This window comes from Falco cherrug, chromosome 7, assembly GCF_023634085.1.
Source record: "Falco cherrug isolate bFalChe1 chromosome 7, bFalChe1.pri, whole genome shotgun sequence".
In the NCBI taxonomy this organism is placed as follows: Eukaryota; Metazoa; Chordata; class Aves; order Falconiformes; family Falconidae; genus Falco; species Falco cherrug.
The window spans coordinates 54,901,889-54,924,048 of NC_073703.1; the positions used below are offsets into that span (position 1 = coordinate 54,901,889).

The 22,160-nt window shown below is 35.3% G+C and overlaps 1 protein-coding gene across 1 annotated transcript in view; it reads right to left on the bottom strand.

Annotated features, from left to right (window-relative positions):
• RYR3 (ryanodine receptor 3) overlaps positions 1–22,160 on the bottom strand; it is a 233,215-nt gene that overhangs the window by 78,588 nt on the left and 132,467 nt on the right. The window contains exons 42-51 of the mRNA XM_055716387.1: positions 18,844–18,976; positions 17,718–17,821; positions 14,563–14,698; positions 9,912–10,092; positions 9,344–9,455; positions 8,030–8,150; positions 4,746–4,915; positions 3,837–4,057; positions 2,539–2,629; positions 928–1,068 (exon numbers count right to left, since the gene is read on the bottom strand). Coding sequence (XP_055572362.1) covers positions 928–1,068; positions 2,539–2,629; positions 3,837–4,057; positions 4,746–4,915; positions 8,030–8,150; positions 9,344–9,455; positions 9,912–10,092; positions 14,563–14,698; positions 17,718–17,821; positions 18,844–18,976 — 1,410 coding nt within the window. The remainder of the gene's footprint in view (positions 1–927; positions 1,069–2,538; positions 2,630–3,836; positions 4,058–4,745; positions 4,916–8,029; positions 8,151–9,343; positions 9,456–9,911; positions 10,093–14,562; positions 14,699–17,717; positions 17,822–18,843; positions 18,977–22,160) is intronic.

Sequence of the window (22,160 nt, forward strand, 5' to 3'; positions counted from 1 at the left end):
ACATATCATCTTCATTTGTCTTTAAAAAACTAAGATGCACCAATTGGAAATATTTCATTGTGTCAGGCACTCTTGACAATCTTTGCACTTGTGACAGCAGTAATGACAGAGGTAAATGTCACTAAAATCAAATACAAATAAGGCTTAAAAAGCCATTTTAAAATAATGCAGAGACCACATTCCTTTCCATACTATAAATCAGAATGCCTAGAGAAGCAATCATCTACATCTGTTGATTAGAACTGGAACATAAATTCAGTGAGATGCAATGAAAACATCTGTTATTGTCCCATAGTGAGAACCTGATTTTTGAGCCAAATCAAGTACAAAAAGTGTTTACTCAATAAGGCATTTCTCCTATCAGAAACGTAACATTTTCTTACTTGGAGAAAAAAAAAAAATGAGTAAGTGAAAAAATTCTATTACATTTGGAACAGGAAAATGCAAAAAATATTTATTTTTAAGAATAATCACTTTTTTCTTAAGCTGGGCAACAACCAGAAAACTAACAAATTACAAGTGTATGTTGGAAAATAGACAATGTAAATTTACTGTGCATACATAAACAATTTGACAAGCATATAGAGACATTTCTCACAATTGTTATGGCAGTAAAAAGTATTCTAAAAAGTTTAGTAGATCTAAGATACGAAAGGAGACAACGCTGCCTTGTTAGTGCAGCAAGCAATCTGCCTCATTACCATTGTAAGGCTATATAGGTATATCAGGACAAGGATTTGACATTTCATTAGTTTGGAGAAAATATTCCAAGATTCAGCATTCAATTATTCATTAGAAAGTTACTTCATTAGCAGCATATTAGGTAAAGAATTGTTAAAATAGAAACTTTCTGCATTTGGCTTGGCAAATTGTCATTGTAATCCTTTTATAGACATCCCATACTGTAATGTGAATTACAGTCATTACCTTATGAGACAAGGAATCAAATATTCCCCAGAAAAGTTTTTCAGTTAAATGTAATTCTTCTTCTGCTGCAATTCCATAGCTTCCCATTCCTGAAGGCAGACAATAATATTTCCAGCACTGCTCATAGTGATTTGTCAGAAGCTAGATTTTCAAGAAAATAAAAATGCATGTAAAACATTGGTATTTAACAAAACAACATACTGGTTAGTGAAGTCTGAATTGTCAGTATCTGTTTAAACAGTTACATGAGTATTACTGTTTATTTCTGTCTCTCCATTTCTAATGGCTCATAAAAATGCCTTTTTTTTCTTCTTCTTCTTTTTCTTTTTGGGAGAGCAGCAGAGTCCATGCTGTGAAAGTATAAAGCCTGTATTATCCCCAGTTGCTGTTGAGGGATTCTCAGTGATGACAGAGTAGTGAAATTACAAAATTTCATGATTGTCACCATTTGAGTACAGATTAGCTCACAGGACACAAACAGAGACAATGAAATGGGTATAAACCAGGACATGTCAGATTCTGGCGAAGTTTTACAAATTCAAATTGATTTTATGTCTGTCAGTTGCAGTTGATGGCCTCAGTATTATTTGAAACACTGCAAAAGATGCCTGCAGTACACCCTTTTAAACGTGTCTGCTCATCTCTGGAAAAACCTATGGAAAGAGCTATTTTACAGACAATCTGTAACATACCAGTTAAAGAGTTAGTGTATACAATTATTGGTGCACTTCCCACATATTTTCAAAATTCTACTCATTTTTTCTTCTTTAGAACTAAAAATTCCTATCCCATGGAAAATTCTAAAATTTCTTTTAGCATCAGACTAAAATCTTGACATTTTTATTTTTACTGCAATTTTGTTTAGGAAGGGGAAATAGTAATATAAAAAAAGAAAACACTCCTCTTAACCATGCTCTCACTCTATAATTTCCCAAAATTACTGATGTTCCAGAATATGTCTGTGAATCTGGCAGGTCTGCTTTAAAGTATGACAGAATTTCAATTCTGCCATAAGATGACCTGCAGACCTAAGATCAGACTCTTTCATCGCAATGGGAGCAGGAGGGAAACCTGACAGAAAAATTCAAAATAAAAGTTATCTCTCATCTCACAACTGTAATTCTCTACAGAACAAGCAGATGGCTGAGACTTCAGTTAAAGTTTGCTCAAAAATAAAAGGTGAATTCTGTTCTCTGTATCATATTCTCTGTAGACTTAGGATTTATTCCTGGACTATGCATCCTACCAAGAATTATTACAGTTCATGTAGCAGAGGAAGAAATATCAAGACAACACTAACATTTCATTTGATACTTTCAAATACTCTTTCACTGAAGCAGTGAAAAAGTCAACAATTCACCGAACAAAATCATGTAATCAACTTACTATATACTGTTTGCATTAGGCGAGATTTCACAAAGCCTTTAATCATTATATTAAATGCAAAAAACTTTATAAAACAGTAACATTCTTTTCAATTCAGAAGTCATTTCACATTGCTTCACCCTGCCCCATGGTGGGGGGTCAAAAACATGTCAAACACATGACAGTGAGAGATTATGGTTAAGTGAGTTTGACACTGAATGCATGTATGGACAGTAAAGTATTTACCTTGAGAGGCATTTTACAGTATTCGTTGAGTAGGGGCACATCAAAAACTAGCCTTCTCAACAGTTGTTGTAGCATAGAGGGACGTAAATGGCTGTAAATTAAAAACAATATAAATTCCTAGTAAAATTCATAGAGTCCAGTGAAAATGAAATAAAAATTAAAATAAATTTGCATATTGGAATTCAAATCACTCATTAGAAGTATTTTGCAAAAACAATCGTAGGTGCTTAATGAATCTCACCATGCCTCATCTACATATGGAAGGACATATCACGGAAAGATGTGCTACTTCTGGACTCCTAAGTGAACAGACAATATGTATGGTTGTACCACATGAAAGCAGATGGAAGGGTGCTAGAAACAGAATATTATCCTAACAGAATGTTTCTGATATGACACTAAAAAGCAACAAAACAGTCCTAACTGAAACTGATCTGGGAAATATATTATGATTATTCTTATAAGAAATATATCTCAGTTGGAAGACTGAATAAGTCACCCATCATTTATTTCTTTTATAGCTATTTAATTTCAGTGATCTATGGACTCAAAATCAATGTAAAAATGCTCCTTTCATATCTCCCTCTCAGTCACCACTTTTTCAGGCTGAAGATTCCTGGTCTACTAAGCTGTTCCAAAGGAGAAAAATTATTTCTTATGTTGATCCCTCGTCAGGCTTTTCCAAAACTTTTCCGTTTCTACTATATCCTCTTTTGGGCAGGGGTCCAGTGCTATGCACAAACTGAAAATGCACACTGCATTAGTAATTTCACAGTCCACTGCACATACAAGTAGCACTACAGTTTATGACAAAGATCAAGAATTACGATTCAGTTGGAAAATCTACATTTCAATTCCCAGTATAACTCCAGTGCTCAGTTCAGTTTTAGGAGGAGTTTTAGGATTCAGAGAGTGGGGATTAGGTTTTCTTTTTTAAACATTGGCCAAGGTTCTTCAAACCACAATCAGAAATACAAACACGTAGATTCCTTAAATCCCCAACACACACACACCCCCCATCAGGCTTGCCAGGACATTTTTGCTAATTACTGAAGTTTCGTTTTTACAAATAATAATTTATCCTGTATCACCATAAAGCTCATATCAACATGACAGCTTGACATGCAGTACTCGTAACAGAAAGAATTAAATTTGGGGGTTTTGTCTAGGAAAAAAAAATCCTGTATTTCATGCAAGAATAAAAAAATCTTAGTTCTATATTATACACAAAGAAAGAAATTATCAAAATACATATACTGCACAAAAGAAATCAACTTGTACACAGGTATCATACATACTGGCAAATTGCAAGCAGGCATTCTTCAATAGTGTCTCTTTGTGCTTTTGTAAGGGAACGTCCCTTGGATAATCTATATATTGTGTGAAGCATGGAGTCAATCAGGGAGGCGTGATGCTCTGTTCCAGAAAAGAGGGGAGCACATCTTTTGAGCAATGGAAACACAGCTGAGCAAATATATCTATTTAGTGCGAGAGCTGCCTCTGTGGTACTTAGAGAAACCTGTATAGGGTAGTAAATGATTGTTAGTATCATGTGGAATAAAGGTTACTAAATATGAAGTCTATAAAGCATAATAATGAAATAGTCCTTAAGTCCCCCTAGCAGCTGGGTGGTAACATGGTATTCCAACATATACATGAGGGCAAAAGCTGTTAGATTTTTTTAAATTGAGAAAACCCAAGTCATCCACTTATCTCCTATCTCTTGCCCCACTACACTCTGACCAAACAGGAGCAAAAAACAATATGCAGCTTTTTTCTTTAAATAGGTTAGCAAAAACTACAGAGCATTAAGTAGCGCTTTTAATCTCAATTTCTTCATACTTACATATATATGAATTTTCAGTGTAATTCTTGGAAGCACATATGAAATAAAAGTAATCATTAGGCCTAATACAGTATATCTAATGTACTTACTGTATAATTAATGTAAGCCCGTATTAGAAGTTTTTAAACTGTATTACACTGTCGCTTCATAAGGTGGTACTGAATGCTTATGATCAGACTTAAGCACTATAAATTAATAGTAACTGAATTATTATGGTGTGTGTTTATAGCAAGCTTATATTACCACTTTGTTTTTGTTTTTTTTTTTTAAAAAGCTGTTTTGACTTGAAATTCTGTTTCTTTACACTTAGAGAGCCACTATATCCAGTCACTGTACCTAAACTCCATAGTGAAATACTTACTGTATCCAAAGAGGCACAGGCTCTTAAATCTGGTAAAAATCCAACTTCCAGTAGGTGAAGGAGGAAGCTTTGGTCGTTAATACCATAGACCCGGTCCAAGAAGAGTACCATAGGTGCTTTATGATCAGGACAGAAATTTGCAGACATGTCTGGCTCATTTACTGTGCCATCTGAACAAATGTATGATGCAATTTTTAATAGTAGATAACTGATAAAACAAAACCCACCAAGAGCATGAAAGATACTATCATTACATTTAATGTGTAATGTTCAATGAAAACTATATTCTTGTTCAGTTTTCTTGTATGCTGAAAAAGAATACTAAGTTTTTATTATTTCAACCCCCCTATTATTTTGCAATTTAGTAATCTTTCGCTCTTAAATGACATCTTAAGAATAAATGGTAAAGTATGTACTTTTTTCATTACTATTACAGAGAATGTTTATATGGTAAAATTAAAGATAAATAATAGAGCAAATATTAAAAAATACATAGTAACTTTCAAGTCAAAGTATTTTTTGTTTCACATAATCTAGACTAGAAAGAACATGGAATACAAGGGAAAGACAACAATAACACAGAAGCTAACTGTGTATCAGATAAACCACCTCTGACTGTAAAGGGGAAAAGATAATTTTTGTGAAACAGAAAGGACAACAGAAATAGGGGAAGGAGGATAAAGTTAATTTTACCCTAGAAGAAAACGACAGGCTGGTAGTTTATAGCCCATGGAAGATGGAGAAATTAATAGGAAACATGGAGATCATGTGCCATAAAAACCTCATCCTCTACTAAGCTTATGCTTTATAGAAAATTTCAGTTTGTATGACTATCTTGGAAGTTATTTTGTAGAAATAAATCCATGCTGGATAACCATGGTGAATGTTCTAGGAAAGAATCAACAGCAGCATAACAAGTGAGAACACCATCATCAATACACCTCTGCACTCTGAACTTGATTTTGAGTTATTTTTGAGTTCCAGAGTGAAGAGGCTGAAAGCTCAAGAGTCTTCACTGACTTCTCTTTAACAGGTAGTGCTAAGAAGGCTATTAGTTCCACTGACAAAAAAAACCTCAATTTCAACCTCAGTGACAGGTAGGGATCCAGGTACAGATAGGGAGCTATGCATTTCGATGCAGACACAGCAGCAGGTCCATGCCATGACCTGGGTTCAGATTGTTCATGTGTACACACCATACACAATATTTGGGTCTTCAGAGTAGTCTTATTCCTCAGAGGTCAGAATGGATGAATCAGAGTAGTAAAAGAAACAGATACATCCTACAGCAACACAGCAGCATAGCCTCAACTCCACAGGGGCAACCTCTGAGGTACTGAGAAGGAGATAAGTCTTGGGGAAGGAGTGTAACTACCTGGGAAAGCAGCATCTAATCTCTTGAGAGAAGAACTACTCCCCCACCCTATGTCAGTATGTCCCACTACACACAGGATTCTCCAAGGATATGAATAAGCAGGCAGTGGAAGCGGGAGATCATTGTATTAGGCACTAAGCTGGGTGGCTTCATGCTGTGTAAGAGGATTCCATGACAACTTGTCTATGCCTTATGGGAGGCCCTTGTGGGAGCCAGGCAAAGATCTATAGTCTCAAAGGATAAGCAAAATAGTAGTGTAGAGAAATGTGATTTAGTTAGTTTGATTATAAAAGGGGGAATTCTTTTGGGACAAGATGAACAAGTACAGAAATAGACTGCACCTTCATAAAAAAGAAATAATCAGGCTTCTAGGATTGAACATTGGAAGTCAGAATGGAACATTATGCCTAAAAATTGGGGTAGAGGAGCATGTTCTTTCCCCAAGTGAATATGTCTGGTTTTCACTTCCTCTGAAAAGGCCAGGGAAGAAATAAACAGCACAGTTCCAAGAAATGGGAAAGACAATTAAAATACGATACGCCTGTTCAGCGTTTTAAGCAAGGACGAACAGGACTTTATACTGAGTCATTAGTGACCTGGAGAAGGAAGCAAATGAACCTAAAAGTCTATATACAACACCAAATTCTTCTGTATGGTTAAATCATTAACATAACTGAGTGGGCAAAGTAGAGACAGCTGCACTTCAATGCAGGCATCTCTAAGCTAATATATATGCAGAAAAATAACACATGTCTACATGATGCTGAGCTTGGATATGACACTACAAAATGATCCTGAGGTCATCACTGAAATTCTATGAAACCATCAGCTCAACATGTAGCAGCAACCAAATAAGTCAACACGACATTGGGCACCATAAGAAAGGGGCATTCAGAGTATGCAAGGGCATCATTTTGCTGCTATATAAAATAGAAAATTAACACATAAACCAAACCATTGTGTGCCCATGTTATTAGTACAGCCTGCTCATATCTTGTGTACATCACACAGATGTTTTCCATATCCCAGGACTACAGAACAGAGATAGTAAAGGTATACAGAAGGGCAACTAAAAGGGCAGCTAAAATGATCCAAGCGATGGAGCGGTTATGATGAGAAGGGCAACTAAAAGGGCAGCTAAAATGATCCAACCGATGGAGCGGTTATGATGAGAGACAGAAAAGTTGAGATTTTTCCATTTTGAAAAATGAGGAGTGGGAAAGGATATAACTGAATTTTAGAAAATTATTAATGTAGCTGACAAGGTGACTGAAGAGCTGCTATACACCAAATCCCAAAATACTACAATTCAAGAGTGTTAATTAAAATTGGTAGAGTATAAGGTGTTGTGTTTTTTTTTTTTTAAAAAAAAAGAGGAAAAAAAGAAAAGATACACTTAAAATACTTCTTTATGTAGCAAATAGTGAAAATCTGAAAATTAAGAAATTACTGCCACAGGAGTTTATGGGTACAGCCATTATTCCAAAGTGATTAGATACATTCTTGGACACCAAGTCCAGAAACAGCTTTTAATGAAGAGGGAGGTAACACTCTAATTTTTCTAAACAATTGATGGGATGATGTGGAAGTACCAAGGGCCCAAGCCTAAGCTTACACTTACTACCTAAAGAGGTAGCATCTCTACAGCCACTGCTGGAGATGAAGTACGGGGATGGATGGCCGATTAGTGTGATCCTGTAAAGTATTTCTTAGTTCTTACATTCTCTGTTCCACAGGAGTAACTGTTCTACTGGAGCAGCTCTAACTGATGTATCTAATTAAAATCTGGAGATGAGTTCTCTCCTTGTATTCAACTCCGACAAAACAGCCCTGTTTAACACCTGAAGGTTTATGTGCCAAAAGATTTTTATAAAAAGATGAAATGGTATAGTAAAAGTACTGAAGTTACCTTTGTTAACTGTTGACAGCTTTAGTGGTATACTTATAATCCCAACCAAATCTTCAGTTGGCACTAAAGATCGAAGGATTGACCTGATTCGAATAGCTTCCCCTTTTCCACTTTGAATAAGCTGTTAGAAAAAGTTTATCAATTAAGAAATGTACTACTGAGAAACATAAAAAAAATAATTCCTCAAAATACTGATATTAATACGATTTTTTTCAAACACTGGGAAAAATGCACAGAAATTCAATTTATCCCAGCACTTTAATGGAGTTGCTGATTTTTAGCGGATACTACTTTTGAATCTGTCCTAATTTTGATATCATATCAATAATTTCACAGTATTATAAATTCCCAATAGCGCAAAAATTCTCCACATGAATAAGATTCCTAAACCAATTGGATAAAGTGATGAAACTGAAAATTTCTGAAAGACTCAGGTTACTTACAGAACCTACAGTGCCAGGTTTTGACCTTGCCTCTTTATACTATGAACAGATGCAAACCTGTCTGATATATCTACACATTTTTCTATTATTTCTGTGCAGTAAATATCTCAAAAGGCATTAACAATGAGGTGACTAATTCCTTTCAACTTCTAGCAGAAATTAAGTATTTACAACCTGTTTGTCTGAAAATCTCTTCCAGTGATTTTTGTAACATGAAACTACTATCTCTGGCAACAGACAGCTACATACAACTAATAAAGTTAATAGTTCTGGTGATAGTAAGTAGGGAGGCTACAAGCCAAATTTCTTGCCTCTTTTTATATTCAGATACATAATGCATCTTCAGCTGGATTTATGCTATAAAGAACTTTAAATACTGACAAGCAAATGTCAATCTAACTAAAACCAAGTCTTGCATGTGTCATGACAGTCAAAACAATTATTTTACATATTTTTCCACGTATTCAACGTGCTATAGATGCAATATTTCATCAATGCACACAAAAGTAGCTCTGTATCACTTTCTTATGAAAATGTTTTTTATGGCTTTCTAAAGAAGATTAAAGGGCCAGTTTCAGAAATTTCACTGACAATGTAAATGTGCAAACTAGTATTTGATCCTTGCTTTGATTCCATAGTCATGTAAAAATTCTCAAAATTTTAGATGAATAAAAAAGCATCAGGAATCAAAAGACCATGAATTTTATAAACATCTTGCAGGGAGCACATCTGCCTAGATACAGCAAGAAATGCAGTAAAGTCCACCTTCTGCAGGGAAGAAGGTTTTAAATAGAGAACAGTCTAGTTAGACATGTACAGTTCTGTTTATAAATATCCTACATTTTCTAAGCAAGTGACAAAATGAACTTACATGCATTTCTGGTGCACAGCGTCCAAGTAAATCTATGAGAGCTGAGTAAAATGACATGATTGCATTGCCCATGTGCACAATCTCCTCCTCCTCTTCCTCCTCCTCCTCTTCACTAAAAGGTAAACAATACCAGTGAGCATTTTTGCTAATGTAAGTTATAGCTTTATGGAGCTAGATCCATGATCCAGAGACTATTTATCAGGTATACTAACTTCCTCTGCCTCTGGATTACAGGATTTTTATCCCTAGAGTAAGCATGCAATTGAACAGTAATAACTGACTTCACATGAACCTTCTATCTTCCTCTTACTTCACCTTAGCTTCATTCCACAACAGCCTTCTCCTTTGCTTTGTTCTTCAGGCTTCTTCTCTTCTGTAACTCTTATTCCACTTTTATCTAGCTCACGCTTTATGAATTCAATATGACAACTGCTTGTGGGATGCTAATCTCTAATGCTCTATGTTTGTATAAAACCTTATACAACAGGACCTATCATCCACATTTGCAAGCATGATTAAACCAGTTATTAAATCATCATTTGCCACAGAAGCATTCACGTTTACTTACCCTTCTCTTTTATATGCCTGGGAGGGAAGGTCGCGAGTAGGATTCTCTGAGATCCTGATAGCTTCCTGCATAGCTGCCAGCAAACCATTTCCTCCTTCTCCCCTAAGGTCTGGTCCAAAGCATTCTGGCCGTCGAATAAGGAGCTTGACAACAACACTTGCATTTTCCTCAACACTTTCACCTGAGGACCAAAAAAAACCTATACATACTTTCTCCTGAAAAGTATCCTTAAGTCAGAAGACAACCACATTTCCCCTGAATTTTACAAAATATAAACCAAATCCTCACTCTTATTTTTGAAAGCAAAAATATCTGAAATTGGCAGCATCGGATACACTTTATCAAAAATATACTGAGGTTTAAGTGTGAAAGTGTAGACTTGCCTTGCAAACATTTTACTACACTTGTCTAGAATTGTTCACTTTAGAAGGCTGATTTGCTTTTTAACACAAAGACTACTCTCTGTAGTATAAAGGCTAATAGTCCCAAGTGGCAAGAAGTTTGCTGTTGGGAAGTTTTGGTTCCAGTTAATCCCTCTTCAGCCTCTGGCTCTCTCCCCTGTCCTGCAGGACCAGGAGAAAATGGAAGGTGTGATGAATCACAGATTGAGATAACCACTGCCTAACAGAGAAAGCAAAAGCTATGCATGCAAGCAAAGCAAAAACATTAATTCACTGCTTCCCAGGCAGGTGTTTAGCCAGTTCCAGAAAGCAGGGCCTCAGCACACATAATGTTTGTTTGGGAAGACAAGCGCCATAACCACGGGTGTCCTCTTCTTCCTCCTCCTTTCCCTGGGATTTTATTGCTGAGTGCAATGTCATGGTACGGAAAATGCCTTTGGTCAGTCTGGGTCAGCCGTTCCAGCTGTGTCCCCTCCAACCTCCTGCCCACCCTGAACCTATTCACTACAGCTGGGAAGGGGCAAAGTGGGGAAAAAAAGTAAGAAAGCCTTCATGCTGCACAATGACTGCTCAGCGACATTAAGAACACTGATATGTTATCAACACTGTTTTAGCCATAAATAAAAAGCACAGCACTATACAGGTTGCTATGAAGAAAGTTAAACTCATCCCAGCCAGACCTCGTACCAGTCATAGGAGTTACTCGATTTTTAATGGGCCACCTGAAGCAAGGAATGTTGCTTAACATTATGTCCTTAGTACTTCATCAGTGGAAAACTCATCTAGGAGTTCACGGTTCTCAATATAGATAAAAATAACAAAACTGTACGTAGGTTAAATATAACTAGACTAACATCTGATTCTTTCTATTGCATGTTTGAATATCCGTTAAAACTTCTGCTTGCTCTTTAGAGCCTGAAATTGAATACTTCATCTTTTCTACATACAAAAATCACGTTAAAATCAGTTTTAAAGGTCATGGCTTGCCTGAAACAGCATCATTTATAACAGCTTTGTGTGGAAAAATGATTGTATATTTGAAAAGGCAAAGGAGTGAGTTTAACTATTGTATAAATTCAGTACAGGCAGACAGGTTGTGATCTAGATGTTTGCTGGATAAAAGTCCTTAGGAAAATGAACCTTCACATAAATGAACTCTTTGTATGTAACTGCTTCATGGACTGCAGTTAGTGGCATGTGGAAGCACAATAGGAATAATAATTGGGTCAAAAGCTCATCTTATGGCTATATGCAAGTGTTTAGAAATTCACAGTGGCTAGCTTGTAAGAATACTGATAATCTGTAGGAAGATATGAAATTAGTGGGACATGTAGGAAGAAAAAAATTACAGGAAAAGAAACGGTTCATAGTCACTGAACTTGTGATGCTAGTAGCTTGGATCATCAGTATCTATATTTTACATGCAAGCTACAATACTAAACCAGTACATAAACACAAGCAAGTTTATATTAAACTGAATGCTGCAGCTTCAGCAGCCACCAAAAAAGTAGGATTAGAAACTGTGACTTAGCTGAGAGCAGCAGCGGTGTTATCAGGAATTCAGAGTCAATGGAAGTTAACAGTAGGTGAGATAACTGGGACGGACTGACTCTAGAATGAGCAGCTAAACACTTTAAACACAACAGCCTTGCACTTTTCCCACTTAAAACACCAGTATGATCTTGATATGGAATGTAGGATGAAAGGAAATGGCCTCAAGTTGCACCAGGGGAGGTTTACATTGGATATTAGGAAACATTACTGAAGGGGTGGTTAGGCATTGGAACAGGCTGCCCAGGGAAGTGGCTGAGTCACCATTCCTGAAGGTATTTAAAAAGAGCTATCAATGTGGTGCTTAGGGACACAGTTTACTGATGGACTTGGCAGTGGTAGGTTTATGGTTGCACTAGATGACCTTAAGTGTCTTTTCTAACCTAAACAATTCTATGATTCTATACCTTAAGTACAGACTTTGCACGGATTTTATCTTTTTCTTGCTCCTTTTAATTCCCTTTCTTTTCATACTGCAAGGAAAAAGCAGGTTTTAAAATCCTAGTCAACAATTTTAGTATCACTTGGTTAAATCCTTCTAAGTGAAGATTTTTAATATAATGAATGAAGTAAAATCTAATCTCAAAAAGAATCAGTTCATACCTCTCTACAGAGAGACAAAGAATCATCAAAACACACACTGTTCAGCTACAGTCAGGTACTCCTGAATCCTTGCATGTTTCATGTATCTTTCAAGGAGGCAAATACAAAACCCCCTTAAAAACTCTAAGGGGTTGTTTGAATCCATGTTGCAAATCGGATAGTAAATACAAATACAATTATAAAATGTAATTAATTTTTAGTTTAATAAAATCACTACCAACATTGTTTTGAGTGGCTCATTTCCAATAGTTTAGATCTACATGTTAAAAATTCATCTTAATTAGGGCAGGTTTTGACACACCAGTGATACGCTTTGCAAGGAATGCAATTTGGAGTAAATGGAAGCACATGTCAGCAAAAGAACCTTGCAAGTAATTTTAATCTAGAACTTGCAGGAAAGAAACTTACTTTAAGAACAGAGGTCAAATTAATCTTTATCATTGCTCTACTAAAAATAATAAAATTTTTAGATTAATTAGTCTATAGTTCCAATTTACAATTTCTTGTATACTGCATTTACTAGTATAATCTTATTCTCACCTTCTCTGTGTATATATATCTATAGATATAGATACATATTTTCCATATATCTTCTGATAGGATACCAAACTGCTGAAAGTAGATTTAATATCTTGTAGCCTGCTCTAATATATCTCACAGGTCAAGTTAATGAAGAATTTTGTTTGAAGAAAAAAGTTTTGATTGTTCCAAGGATTCACTGGTCAGAATCCAAATTCATTCATGTGTTTGCAAGTATGTGTTTGTTGCTTTAATCTCAACAACCCAAATATTTTACTAATTTATATTTCTAATTGTCCTCTCAAGCAGAGGGCAAAGATAAAGAGTGTTATCTCAAAACTGTTATAATGAGAAGGTTCAAAACCCCAATTACAACTATTTTTCAGAAAAAAAAGCAGCCGAGACACTTGAAACTAAAACTTAATTCTACTAACTAGCAACCCATCCAGCAAAGTTTACTCTTCATAATAATCTTAGATAAGATCAAATGTATCTTCATCTAATTATACAGAGTACTGTTAACATTTATTTATAAAATAAATACTGAAAACCACACACTTCATTAACTCAACAACTACCTCTTCTACATTTCTTCTGTCATAGCAGTTTGTCAAGTTAGTTTAGCAGCTCAGTCAATAGCTACAGGCTTATCAACTAATGAACATACTTTGGGTATGTTTATTGAACTGAATAGTTAATATGTTTATTGTTTCTCTTTCAGGTATTATGTGCTAATTTCAGACCAATAGTATGTGAATAGAACAGTCAAAATCTAAAATTTAGACTATTTAAAATTATTTCCCTTCTGGCTGTCCCTAGCTGTCCTTTAAAACACTTTCCATATTGGCAGATCAGATAGCGGGTGAACAGACAGATCTTTTGATCTCATCTAATCTCTGATATAGATTACTAGCTTGATGAAAAAAATCCACATGAACTGGAGGATCCTTTTTGTTTAGTGGCATTCAGATAATCTAAATTTAATTTTAGCATATTTTTGTCATGAATTTCCAAAGGAAATTGCCCACAGAAGCAAGTATAAGATGGTTATCAAAGGAGAAGATTTTTTTTTTAAGAATCAGATTTAAGGTACACAGGGTGTTTTACAAACACTGATTCTATGTGAACTATGTCTATTGGAACTATGTGAACACATGTCTATTGGAAATCTGCTTTTTGTAATGCAAAATGGCTTAATTAAAAACCTCTAAATCTCCCAGTGGTATAGTGGCCGAGAAAGGTCTAAAACCAGTGCTCCCAAGTTATATTTATAAACCAGCTTATGTGGTGTATATATAAATACCACAGCTTGCTTACTGAAAGAATTACTAACATCCCTTGCTATCTTAACAAGTTGCTCTATTAAATCATGCAAGTTGCAAAACCAGTAAGGAAATAATGCATCTAACTACGAAGATTTTAAAAATTACGATAAGCAATGCATACCGATAACCTTGTGTTTATAATGAGAACAGTATGTGTTAATCTCTCTTCATGCCTTAGTACGTTTTTATTGTTAGAAAAGTAATTTTAAGGAAACCCTTTATGGAATTTGGATGTCAAGAAATTGTGCTTACTGTTAACAAAAACTGCAAATCTTAAGAATGACAGGTAACGTTCACCCTCGATTGGATTCCACCCAATGTCTGGATATCCTTTAGCCAGCAATACTGGACAGCTCTGCAGGCCACAACCTGCCAGGTAGGTAACAACCTGCAATATAGAAGCAATCAATTATTAATGTGTCTAGGAATAATTTCTAAAAATTAGTATATGAACATAGTCTCTTTTTTTAATAAGAAGGTTTTTCTATACTAGGCGTTTCACCTGAGAAACTACCAATTGCTAATTATTACATCAGTCTTAGTTTCTAGTTCTTGCTTTTGATGATAAAAAAGTCAAGCACTTTATTTCTGAAGTTACCTAATTATATGATGACACAACAATGCAACAACATGAAAAATGTGGAATGTGAAAAGTAAAATAAAATATTGTGGAACTCATATATTTTTTTTACAGTATGCAAAGAAAAGTTTAAATACTATATAACAACTTTAAAAATCACATCAATAACCATGTATGGCTAATTTGCTACAATAGAAAAATAAATAATGCATCAAAAGTTTATTTACTGTAATTCCAATTTTAATAGATATGTGGACAACTACATTTGCCGGAAGACTGATAAATATCACTATACAGTTTTAAGAGACTGAAACCAGAAAGATTACAATATTTGGTAATATGCAAATTCCTAACACAGCATTTCTTATCGAGAGAAATATCATTAACTAAGAGACATTGTTGAGAAATTATGACAGTTTTTATTAATTATAACAAACTGAATTACTGAGAGACATACAGAATGATTCTCAATCATTTAAAAGGAAATTCGCAGATAACTGCACAAACATGATTTTTGTTTTTATTTAAAATACACAAAGGACAATATATGAACATGATTATAGTACTTAAATATATTTTGAAATAGGTAATAAACTTCAAGAACCTTTCATGAACCTGTAAAAAAGATATACAAATTAACATTTCTTGGAATGGAAGGCAGCCAAAAACAGGTGGCAAAAGGGAGATAAGTTTTTCTATTTGGAAAAGGGAGGTATGTTATTCTGCTTAAGCACCCTATAGAAATTCTACCATCCATGAGATCATACTTAGTCATTATCTAATGCCGTAAGAGAGACAGTAGTTATGAATTCAGGAAGAGGAATTATACCTATGCTGATACAGTAAACAAGTTGCCTCCAAAAGGTGGTAACAGAGGAAAAATGGGCTGATATGAAAAATTTGCTTATTATTGTATGCAGTAACGAATTTACTCGGTGCACTCAGTGGAAAAAAATATGCAATTCCTAACAGGACACGATAGCTTCCATTCAGAAGATATAAGTGAATACACACTTGTAGAAGTCTAGAGATGCAGTTCATATAGAATAGGAGAAAACCAGTAGAATAAACATCTTCTCTGTCTCTTCAGATTTTATAATGCTACCACCAAATCCCATAATTTTAATCTATTCAGTTTACTACAGTGTATCATCAGGCCATGGGATGCTTTTGTTGTGCAGTCCTTTACCTGCCACACATTCACACATTTGCAGTAAAAAGATATCAAATCTGCAATGACAAAAGTTCAGAAGTTGTCTGTGTAATTTATCTGTTTTGAACACAGGCTTTATGGTACAAACTTCAGTCACACAGAACAGTGTATCAATCTGATAACTATACAGTATTTTTTTTTCTTTTTATTAAGTATATAGATTTATTTATTGAATAACATCTATATACTGCTCTAGATAAAGTTATTGACTCACCAAAATTAATATAGTACAGCCAGTACATTACCATTCTTACAGCTAAAATGACTGATGATTTTGGGAAGCCCAATCTGAGACACACACAGCCTGATTTTTCAGCATAGAATACTGTGCATGTTACAGCTGATATCTGTTACTTTTTGAACGTGCAGCAGTTGTACAGTGCCTAGTATTTGAAGGTAAGCAATCAGTAAATGAGGAAAACACAGTTAATGATCTACAGTGAAACTCAGTTTAAGTGACATGCCCTGCAGTACTTTCCATGAAAATAGAAGACAGTCACTGGTGGCATTCCAGATGCTAGTGGTGTATCCCAAAGGTCGATATTGAGGCCAATACTGTGTCATAACTTTCTTAATGACAGGACAGATTGCACTCTCAGCAATTTTGCAGGTGATACAAAATTGATAATTGTTCTTAACACTACATTTATATAATTAGTATATTTTTATGCTCTATCACACCTTTCCCATTCATGTTCTTGTCTCTGTCTTCTCCTAGCTATCCCCATGATACGTCCATTTAGTTCCATTTCCCAGCTTTTCCTCTCCCACAATATCTGCTGCTCACAAACACCCCCACAATCAGTTCTGGTGTCATCACAGCATTCTCCCACATTGCACAGAGGCTTTCCCTGTACTAAGCTATCACTTAGGTGCTTAACTGTTTTCCTCCACTTATATTAAACACTGCCTTCTGTTTTCTGTTCCACAATGCTGTGCTAGCACATATCACCCCTTTTGTTGCTTTCCTCCTTTTCTGATTGTGCACCAACTTCCATCTCTTAATCTGTTTTCCTTCCAGAACATACAAAGAACTTTCACACATTTTTGCATCCTTTTACCCACCATTTCTAATTCACCATGCCTCTCCTCACATTCTTCTTTATTTCTAACCATTGCCAATGACCTGAGTGCTGGATTTAGTTTCCTACTGCAACTACCCTTAAAATCCTGTTCCAGTTTCCCTTCTTCAAATACTTGCCCTTTTATTCTTAGCTTTTATGTGCATCCCCATCAATCTCTATGATTTAAGTCAAAAGACCTGCTTCCTTTCTTCACATTTTCCTCTTCATTCTCAGATTTCCTCCTCCCCAAACAATGTTTCTTGATATGTCTTTCTCCTGTTTCATACCCTTTTTCTTCTCATCCTTTCTACCTGATAACAATAGTGAAAGGATGCAGAAGATAGAAACAAAGCTCTTTCGCTGTGATTCCCACTTAAGCATAAAGAAAAATCAGGAAAAATACTGCCCAGTCAATCTTACCTTGAGACAGCACATAGCTAGAGCAAGTATTTCTGAGGACATCATACCCCAAAATTACGATGATCATCTTCCCTTGTAGCACAAGTATACGATTTAATATATAGGTAAACAGGTCAGAATGATCACTTACCTTATCGAGATCTGGCTCCTCCAATGCTAGTGCAAGCTCATTGTTGTCCATTACAGAAGCTGCTGCAACATCTAGTGGTGTCGAACCTCTCATTGAAGGAAATGCTGCAGAAGGTTAACATACAGTAATTAAATGCAATTTGCAGTAACCACAGTCATGCAGCAGAGGGCAGCAATCACACTGGAATCTAGAACATAAGAATTAACGGTACCTTGTATGGCTGTTCCTCAATTAAGAACATGGTTAATGTTTTTCAATAACATTAAAATAAATGCTGATATTTTTTTTTCTAACTTGACATCCGTATCTACAAACATACTCAACCGCACTGGTTTTAATTGCAGACAAAAAAATCTGTATTAACAGCAGCAAATCAGAGGAATGTTATACTATTTCTTCAGCAGAGCAATGTGTTATCTACATAATTCTGTATAACCTTATCAATTCAAGATTTAAAAATATGCCTATATTCAACTAAAAGAGACATTTTCAAGATTCAGTGTTACCTGTTTTCTTTCTTTTACTCTTATCCCATTTTCTGTGTTTAATACAGGCAAACTCAGGCATTGAAATGGTCACCATGAACAGCTAAAGCACTGTGAAATCACATGCTATCTTGTCTTACTATATCTTATTAATAAAGCCATCTATCTAGCCAAGAAAATTTTCCTTGTGTTACAAAATCTAATACACACACATTAAAAAACATACATTCAGTGTTCCAAAGAAAAAAATATGAAATTCACATCAGTGGCCTCAACCTCAGAGGGAAGGGAAATGAAACCAGAGGAAATAGGCAAGCACCATAAAGGGCTAACTTAATCTTACAATTTCCAATCACAACTATTTTGAATGGAAAAAAATTCAAACTGTATGGATTTAATCCTAAATTTTTCAAGGTATTTAAAAACGCAGATTTAATCTATTCTGTTTCTAATATTCACAGACACATAAGGATGAAAGAAAAATGGGAAAAAATAGGAGTTAAATGTGAAACCACAAAGTGGTTTAAGCTTCAGAGAGGCTTATTTACATGCTTCAACTTGCTATAGAAATTAGATACTAGTCTTGCAATATCACAGTTCCTCCTGATCTTGCTTTTAGCTGTTACAGCTACATGACATACCCAGTCCAACACTGCTGTTTTCCAGCAAGTAACTAAGATGCTCAAACATGGCCTTTTGGTTTTGACGACTGATTCGACAGAAGTAGCACAGGAATCGACAACAGCTTGCCACCATCTTAGGAAAAATGATCTGCTGAAGAAGAAATTTGACAAAGCAGCGAAATATGTTAATTACCAATCTGTTCCAATTCTTCCTGCACTCCTAACAAGGAAAGTATAGTGAAGTTACGAGGCTGATAAGCAGCTGACAGTTCTTTTGCTTCTAGGTCTAAGAAAGGACCCATGTTTCCTTTTAACTTTTGTATTCATTAGGCCATTAGCTTTAAAATATTGAAAAAAACATTTTGCAGAGGACTATGGGGGACGTATCAGAGGAAAAAATGGAGATATAATTCTCATCAAAGCAATTTGCAGGCTAGCAAATGCAGTTATACAAAACCTCTGTCTTAGCAGCATTACAGTAATAAGCTCAACCACCAGTATTAAGTCACAGCAGAATAAAGAATATTCAAGAACCTTAGTTTGTTCTCCCATATTACAATAAGAACATACCGTTTTCATATAAAACATTTCTACAATATTCCTATGTTTTTCAATGCATAGGCCTGATAAAATAAAACATTAAATTCCATTAACTATCTAATGCTTTTAAAACCAAAACCAAACAAAACTCCCCCAACACTACTTGAAGAACATTATGTGCAAGAATTTCTCTGAAAATAATTTCATCTGTAGTACTCCTGAAAGAATGTTTCACAACTAGTCATAACATCTTCTGAGATTCATAAGTTATGCCATTTTCACATTTTACTGAAAGGAGATGAAAGAACAAGATCAAAAATCATTGGATGATTTCTGATGCTTGTTTAAAAGTTTTTACTAGATTTATCATTATATAGCACTTTTTTATAAGTGTTAAGTTCAGTTGCAGAGCTATGTCCTAAGGATACTCACAAAATTAATGAGAAAATTAATTACCATCAAGGAGTCATCTTTTTTATATAATCTGACTAGCACCCCTTAGGCATAAGCAGGATTATATTCTATACATTACATATATATATTCCATAATATCCAAGGTGATATCTGAGCATTTTAATCACAATATCATGGACTTTTTTTCTTCCTATGACATCCTGCCTCCTTCACTTCATACTTTTCAATTCTAAATAATATTGCTTATACTTTATTATAACAAATTATAACTTTATTATAAAAAGCGTATAAAACAAAAAAATATATATTTAAGAAGTGTAACCTTTTCACTTAATGAGACAACAATCTTGCAAAAGGTAATTATGTAACTAAAAGCTATATATGTATGTATTATCGTTTCAAGACGTCAGGTGCACTTCCTAACTTCCAAAGACTTGCTTAACTGTAGTTTTTTTGATAATATATGTGGCTCATTTGTCTATTTCAGTCGTGAAGGAACTATTATGTACAAGCAGCATTACATATGATTTCTGCTCTTAAATGCAGGAAATGAATGAAAAACATTCATTCATTCATTCATGAAAACATTCAACAAAGTTTCCACTCCCCATATTTACAGGGATTTTAACAGAATGCATGACATAACTTTGTTTAAAGAATTACAGTAACAGCAATACTGTTAAAAGTTGTCATTTTTAGAAATTCCTCATTGTTGACAGGAATACATAAGAATATGGAATTTTAAAATTTTAAATCAGTAAGAAATAATTTTGAAGTAAAATGATTCACTTCTGATAGCCAAAAAGGGTGTTGCTCAGGATTCTCTGAAGATGAATGAACAGCCAACAATAGAAATCAACATGACATTATGATTCCAAAACTATAAGACCTGAAGACACAGTTTTTAAAGTAACTATTTTTGGCATTAAGATACACACTAAAACCTAACTGTGATGGAAATGCCGAAAGCTTGCCCAACTACTTTCTGGGATATACATTTCGGCAATGAAGTATCTTTCCAGTGTTTTGTTAGTCAGTACCAGCAAAGTACTTCTAAGGTACAGAGTTACATTCAGTCACACCATATTCCACAAATCTCATCTCTTTCTGACTCATTTATTAATAGCACAGCTGGAAAGAAGCCTGACATATATTTTCTTCAGTTTGAACTGACAATTTTTTACCTTCTCACCATTCCTTCAGAGAGGTGTGAGCTGTAACACTCAGTACATATCTCAGTACAGCCTCATGATAAAATGACTTAACCAAGAATCTGGAGATCTAGGTTAAACCATCTGCTGCCACAACCAGGGAAAATGCCCAATCCCTAAACCAAAACCAGAGACTACATTGCATGGTTGCTCATTCCATCTCTTCAAGCTACAACACCGAACAGAAAATGTCCATGAAGCTGGAAAGGGAAAACAAAAGGGAACATACTAATAATCTAGCTGTGAGGAACTTCCCTGAAAGCAGGAAAAGCAGTGTTCTGGTGCCTGATGCCACCACAATACTTGAACTGTGTACCAGGAACTCACTGGACAAACCCACAGAGAATTTCAAAAGAGTGTACAAACCCATAGCTGGCCAAATCATGCTCACCATTTCTGGCCCTAGTCTTCATTCAAAAGAATACCTTACCTGGCAGAGTGAAAGATCCACAGCATGCACAAACATATACCTTTACCAGATTACAGACCAGTGGTTCCACCTAGGGTCAACAGCCTTTCAAGGAGATTTCTCTGCCAGATTAGAAGTTAAGCACACTAGCAGAAGATCAACAGACAGCAGATAACAATAGTTTTAATAGCAGTATTTTCTCTCCCTGCAAGACTGCCGTTCTTATGAAGGAAACCTTAAGGCTTGGAACTCAGAAGCAACACTTCTCTGCCTGTACAGCTCCCTGCCAAATGCTTTGTTCTGTGAAATCTCCCCACTGCAACATCTAAAGTTTGTGCTAACGGTGTGCAAAACTCTTTGTTAATAAGCCTTGCTGTGTTATTTCATAACATGACTGTAGCCCTGTGACTCCATAAGAAAATTATGGGTTCTGAATCATGACTATCTGGAAGTTTCCACACCAGGTGAAATGAAGCAGTGGTATGGAATAGATCAAATCCCAAACACACCCTATTTCTTGTCCATATTTCCTCATAAGATTTCTATTCCTACGCCAGTTCCAGTCCAATAGGTGAAGTTTTGGATTCCTTCTGAGAACTTTAACTCTCCCCAGGCATTTCATAAAGAAAGAGACATAAAATAGACATTTTGGGTGGCCAGACACATTAAATGCTGCAACATCAGGTTACCAAGTAATTTTCTAGGTCGGCATTCCCTTTGAAGAGTACCATGGTAAGTCTGTAAATTATTTTTGTAGATCT